Genomic DNA, 7,063 nt, shown 5'->3' with positions numbered 1-7,063 from the left:
TGAACGTCATTACTTGGTTGTAATGTAAGAAGAAAAATTGTCAGCAAACATGCTTTACGTCAGAAACTGGCAAGCTGATATCTTACAAGATTTCTTTTTCATTACAAAAGTCATAATGACCCATGCCTCATTTCACTTCAATAAAATCGTTGTTTACCACTTACCTTCTATTTCATTTCTTGATGAGCTCAACCGATAATGTTATGAGCACTTTACACGACTTCCCTCATTCCATCCGGTGTTAATTATACTGGGTACTTGACTTTGGTTGGAGAAGTAAGATGCAGTGGAAGGACAAGGATGGGTTCTGCCATTCAATAGCGTGGCTTAGACACAGCGGAACAACGTTAACGTTGGCTCACTGACTCAAAACCCTCACTGTGGCCTTTACCGTGCCAACCAATAATACTGATCCACGAACCTTACCTATCAGATGTTCTTCCTGGAGGTTTAATAACGGCTCTCAATCTCTTTCCTGTGACAAAATAAAAATTGGAACAGTAGACACGTCTTTTCTGTGATGATGCGACGGGGAAATGTGATTTTACCTGCGACGACTCGAAGAACACTGGACATGTTCTCTTCCTCCGTCCCCGAAAACATCATTATACGACTTAGGTCATAAAACATTGTTTTGTGAGAGAGGACCGTCGCATGGTAACATCATCAATTATGCATATGGTTATCTAACAGTGACTGATCAATAGTTCGACATTTTCAGGCCCTTTCCGGTCAAGGCCTGGTCAAGGCCAGTCAGACTGCAAATTACAGTTGAAACACGCCTCCTGGCGGGGGCGTTTAATTCTGCAGTGACCGTCCATATAGTCGGGAAGATCATTGGTATCAACATGACGATATAGCTTTTACTTTAGTTAAAGGACCTTTATTTCAAAATTCTACATCTGGACAAGGTAAAGACAAAACGTAGATTTGACTATAGCATGGTATTTCGGGTCTAGTATATATTCATTGAAAAAAAAAGCCGAAATGGGCCAAACAAAAATTCTGGATTGACACCTCATGCATCTCATCTCAATCGTCTTGACTTGGTTCATAGTGTCTGCACTGACTCGAAAGCCAGCGAGTTCATAGTGTCTGCACTGACTCGAAAGCCAGCGAGTTCCAATCTATGATGGAAGACGAAAATTAGCGTTCCTTATGTCTAAAATGAAATATGTAACCCTATATTAAAGAGACCAGCAACCCCTGACATTTCTTCCCTAAGGTTTCATCTCGTATCACTTCCAAAGGCGATGACATTTTAGTATGACTCCGGGCTTTAATCGTGTATATTTGTCATGTTGACGGGCCAAGGATCCTCTGCCCTCTGTCCTTCATCAAGGAGACCATTGCGCGAATAACGTTAGATTTGTATGACTTGGAACTTTATGAATGATATATGAACCATTATTTAAAAGTATGATTTATAACAATTCAGTCAAACACACAGTCGCCGCCTCAGCCGGGAAACGGGGCACGTGCACATCTGAAATTATTGTGCGGTCAAATTCACCTCAGGTAACGCGCTCCGTGACATTAAGATAAAACACCGACACTCGGAAGACAGCTTTTCCGAATTTCCGTTATGACAAGACGGCTGATATTGCAGAACACACTACACGGCCTGTGACCCAAGGTGCCCCCGAGTTTCTGATCGTACGATGATCGTACGGCGTGTCACGGTACGGTCACGGACCCTTCCGTTTAATGTTTTATTGCCAGCAAGTCTCCTAGCGCCTACGGCCCTTCTGTTCACAGACATGAAATGTGTCCCTGTGGATCTCATTATCCGTGTTGATTGGTGCACCGGAGCCAAAGTGTGATTTGAGCTGACAGTGACCGGAGAAACAGAATAAATCTCAGTGTATGATCGGTGTCATTTGGAGGCGAATCCGTCGAATCGCGTGTGACCAATAAGTAGCTCTCACGAATTGTATAATTTGGATTTTCTTAGGGGTACGGCTCCAGCTAGAAGGACGTGTTTTTGATGTTTACATTCGCCAAGAAGATTATGTTTTCGGTGAATTTTGTGGATGTATCCTCACCGTTGGATATTCGGTACGTACGTGTAGTTATTGAGTCGGGGTCGGGAATTCAAAACACAGGCCAAGTCGACAAAGGACATCCTAGCGGTTTTCTGCGGTACTGTGACGGAACATCAGGTTTGATATATTGTGTTCTGTTCATGATTTTTGCCTTGCCGCCGAGGGCGGCGAGGCTTTACGCCAGGTTTCTTCCATGGTTCCATGGACGGACCTGTTAACCTTGCTCATCCAAAGACCCTTTCAAAGGCCCTTCCAAATCGCCTTTCTCATGGACAAGTTTGACGGCTTAGACAGACAATGGTACATCCTCGTTGAATTTTAAACCGTCCATTTTACGTATTTGTTTCTGTTTGCGGTCGGTTCTAAAAGCATTTAATATTTGGTTACATTGAATGAATGAAGCGTTTGTATGGTAAAATTCCAAATTCATTTTGAGTGGCATAAAATCAAGTGCATTATCTCGCAAAAAAAATGCATTAGCTATTCATAAAGATGAAATTATTCCCGAATCAGGCTAATAAATTGTATGTGAATATATAAGTAGCCATGACGTCCTCAAAACGTTGGAGAGACCTTCTGAGACCGCAGCAAAACGCTAACGTGAGTTTAGGAGAGCGCCAGCTCAAAACGTCACACGAGAAGTCGCAATAGATAATATTTAGGATCATTTTGTTATATTTCAAATATCAACCCTAGTCCTGCGGCAAGCAATAACTTTTTGCTTGCAATGCATATTCTATATGCGCCGCATTTAAGAACGCATGCCTAAGAAACTCCGGTGTGAGTCGAATCTTACATCAGGTTTGTGTTTTGTTGCCAATCAGAGCTTGTAACATGCCTTTCCCGACATTATTTTGCTGGGCTCTCGTCTCATTACAAACTTTTCACACAAATAACAGTTGATTAGACATTTTTCGGAAGATTAGACATTAGAATCTTTGAATGTTGGAATGAACGGACGTTATTCTAGTTATACCCTACATTTGGGTACCTGTTAATACAACCTCGCATGGTGAGTGTTGGGCATGGCTTAGTGGTTAGTGCGTTGTCCCGCGAAAGTTTCAACCCCGGTTCGAATTCCATGGACGGAAAGTTTCTTTTTCCAATTGTCCTTTTACCTTTTTTATAACATCCATTTGATGTAAGAATATTTTCGTCTTGCGACCAGAACCGTCAAAACCCACCTTTGGGACTTTTTGGTCTGCATTTACAAGAGTGCATGTTTAGGTAACAGTTACGTTTTTTTTTTTTTTTCAGCCGACCTACTTTTCCCTGACGATATTCCTACCACGCGGCAAGGCACAGCTTTTTTAAAAAGATTTCTTGTTTCGGTAGTAAACGTTAGATAGCTCTTGGAACAGAGTGGTGAGAGTTGAGCCCCTTGATTTTGTTTGAGACTTTGACAAAGTTTTAGTGGAGTGCAAGATTTTTAACTAAGTAGCACTTCGATTAAAACTAACTAAGCATGCGCACTGAGGTGGGTGCGCCACAGGAACCAAACCAGCCTACATACGTTTGAGGAATCAAATAGTCAGTACTACTATTAATGATCAGATGCAGATGGATTTTAAAGATCTGACCATCGATCTCGAAAAGAAACAGGATGAACTGTTCAAAACTTGACAAAAGGCTTAGCTTGACCTACATTTGGTCAAGGAGGTTGAACCTCCTTGATTTGGCTTGACAGTAATGGGTCGAATAATAATTATAAGTTCGAAGTTTTTTTTCTTTTTGCAAGAAACCATACAGATTATGAACAATGGCATATGATTATTTATACAAATATCAGGGCCAGGTTAAACTCTATTATTTGATTTATTGCGGTCTAATCTCTTTATAGTATCAAAGCTGGCCAACTTTATAGCAAGCCCAAAAGAGTCTGACTGACTCCCTTTGGCTGGCCAGTTTTGACTAACTTATGCCACCGGTACAGCTGCCCGGAGATTAGGGCCATGTACGAATGCAAGGATCATTTCTTTTTTTTGCCCATCCCATTTCTCACTTTCTTCAGATCCCCAATTAACAGTCACGTGGTAAGTGTCGGCATGCAAAGTCTGCTATTGGCCGCTGCCAAATGTACCCGAAAGTAGGACTAGCATTGAAAAACAGTATTTACGGAATAGAAAAAAAATATTTCTTAACCAGAAGCCAAAATGTACTTTATATCATTGTTTGATGATTTTTTAAAATTTTATTAGTACACAGAAAGTCGTTATATTTCTTATATATGGGTGAATTTGTCTTCTGTCGTTTTCCCGCGGTTAGCTTACATCCGGGTCAGTCACATTTCATAATGGCGGAGAGTAGCGACTGAGGTGACAGCCTCTCACGACATTTCCACTATTATTTCTTTCACTAGCACTGCCAGAAAGACAGAAAACGTGCCTATGTGAAGCAGAACGCGGAAGATGCAGCATGACATACAAAATGTAGAAGGGGAACCCGAACAGATGGCGAAGAATGAGGGGAATTCTGGGTCCAAAGTCGAGCCCCTGAACGTTACCTTCACCAAGCTCGCCGATCCCCATGCTGTGCTAGCCGCTGCCATGCAGGACGATTTGATGGCTGATTTGTCCGGCAGCGAGGAAGGAGAAGTTTCTGAGGTAAGAACAGACATTATCCCGGTAGAAATCTGACCAACAGGTGTCTAGAATGGGTCGCTGAACGACAGAAGGGAACAGATTTTGTGGGTCGAAATTTACCATGGCGTGTCGTCATTTTTTTTGGCGCCTGCCTGAGACTGAGAGACACGCCGATCATCATGTGTGGCATGCTACCGGACACACGGAAAAATACATCCCAGTCTTACCGATAAAAATGATACATAAACCCACAAAGAATATCCTAATATATACGCACCAATATGTCATGGTTTACGTTGCCCGATAGGCTTTAAACCCACACAGTTTGTGACGTAGGGAAATGCATTTTTTTCGGGGTCATGGTGGGTGGGTGGGTCGATGCATGTTGACTTTCCGATTCATTTATTACAAACCTCTTGTGTCCCAGACATACAGTAAAACGCCAAACAAAACAAAACACAATCGGTCAGAAAGTCTGATTTGGTAAGAATATAGAGAATGTTTCATATTCAGTAGATTCATAGGCTGATGTCAGCATTTTGTACATTAAAATGACATTCAGTTTTATATTATAGGCATCCAGCAACATGACTATGTAGTTTTGCATATTTGTTAGTCTACTCTGTAACCATAATATTTTCTGGTTACTTTTGATTTCTAATTTTATGAAAAGGGATATTTCAGTTTTTCTGGAACCAGGTGCAATTTTTGTATGACCAGGAATGCATCAGGATTCAGATAGATAGTAATTGCAGTGTGGATAATGTCTTCTTGGTTGCCATCTTTTTGGTGGTCTGTGTGTGTTTCTGACCTATGTGAATGGGGTGAAGTCTGCCATCTCTGATTGCATGGTTTAGGCTTTGGCAATGTGTTGCCCCCTCTCTCATAAAAAATAAAAGTATAATAAATATTGCAGTGTGCACATTGCTTTTTCAAAGAGATCATGTTATTTTTCACAGTTAACATTCATATAAAGAATTGAAAAAAAGATTTCTAAAAAAGCATGGTCATAGAATAATTCTGATACTCAGGAAGTCAGTACTCAACATGTACATTTTTATAATCCAAATAACAGAATTCTAATAAATCTAAAGTACTAGCTAATACTAGTACTAGTACTCAGTTACTTACTGAGTAATATTGCTTACCATGTACGGTAATGTAAATTTTTGATTGAATCATTGATGAAGTTCAGTTGATAGCACAATAACATTGCAAAATAACAAATCAAGTTGAGAACTTTTCATTAAAGATTAGAAATGATGTTGCCAAAAGTCAACATTCAAGCATGTTTTGTAATTGTACCACTCTAATATAGAAAAATTGTGAATGGCTGAAAGTGAAATGCTCTACTGACTGCAGTCAGTGGTAGAATAGAAAACTGCAAACAAGTTGGAAATATAAATAGACAGTAATAGAATATATAAACAGTAGGTAGACTGGTTCACTCCTGAAGAATCCAAGTATAAATTGCTGTGATATGCAGCTACATGTAAAGTAAATGTTACCTAGAAATTATACATTTGTTGTAAGTCAAGTGTAACTACGCTGGCTTGTTTAAAACGGCATTGTTTTGACAGTCTTTGAAATGCAAATTGTACCTGGATATCTATCAAATACCAAGAATCGCCATTGGGGGGTCTAGGAAAAGGAGCAATATACAGCGGGGAAATAGTCCAAGATAAATTGCAACAGTGAAAAGTGATTGAAGGTAGCAGAACACAGTATTTGTCTGCGACCCCTGGGGTCTGTAATGCGGGTATATAAAGTAGCACATCCAAAATTCATGTAAACTGGGTAGAAAGTCGAGCATGAGAGGCTTCTAGCTGTAATCTTTGCTGTGTAGTGTAGGAATATGTTGGCTTTGACTTTTTGAGAGTGTATGATGTGAACTGTGATTGTGAAGTTTTTCCAGTTCTTGAATAAATTCACCTTCATGTGCAACTGCCTCTCAGAATGAGCTGGCTACAGGTCAGTAAATGTTGATTTGCATGCAGAATTGTTTTTTTGATATTCTTTGTTATACCTCACTCACTCACTATCCATTGTTTGATTATACTGCTGCTGGGATCCCTGATGCTGGGATATTGTTATATCCCACATGTAAATTAAAATCTAGTCGAATTTTTTATTTCTTTAGTGCAACCTACGTTACCTACCGTGAATTTTAGTCCATGACTGTTCGTTTTATTTTCTTTATTCTACCTGGACATTATATCTTACCAACCGGCTGCTGTCAATGATTCCTGGGGGAAAATTCCAATTCCTTTCAATAAGTCTTACCCTTTGGAATTATGCTACTATTGCTAGTACAAGCTTCTTTGGCATTTGAAGATGAAGGCTAACAATATCCATATCTTTGAATATGAAATACATCCAACAAACTGGAAGCCTGATAGTGTGTGAGAGTGGGTGTTATTTCTTTAAATCAATACT

The 7,063-nt window shown here is 40.0% G+C and overlaps 1 protein-coding gene across 5 annotated transcripts in view; it reads left to right on the top strand.

Moving 5' to 3' along the window:
• Positions 1-4,302: 4,302 nt before the first annotated feature.
• The window catches only part of LOC118411163 (ankyrin repeat domain-containing protein 17-like), a 31,900-nt gene continuing 29,139 nt past the window's right edge, over positions 4,303-7,063 (top strand). For 3 of the 5 annotated variants that reach the window (XM_035813219.1, XM_035813218.1, XM_035813216.1), the window contains exon 1: positions 4,303-4,648. In XM_035813219.1, the coding sequence (XP_035669112.1) occupies positions 4,454-4,648 (195 nt within the window). In that variant the 5' untranslated portion in view covers positions 4,303-4,453. The remainder of the gene's footprint in view (positions 4,649-7,063) is intronic. The other 2 variants (XM_035813221.1, XM_035813220.1) reach the window with 1 other exon arrangement.

The sequence above is a fragment of the Branchiostoma floridae genome, chromosome 3, assembly GCF_000003815.2.
Source record: "Branchiostoma floridae strain S238N-H82 chromosome 3, Bfl_VNyyK, whole genome shotgun sequence".
Lineage (NCBI taxonomy): Eukaryota > Metazoa > Chordata > Leptocardii > Amphioxiformes > Branchiostomatidae > Branchiostoma > Branchiostoma floridae.
Note: the sequence above shows the minus strand (reverse complement) of the source record. Positions and strands in the feature narration are given on the sequence as shown.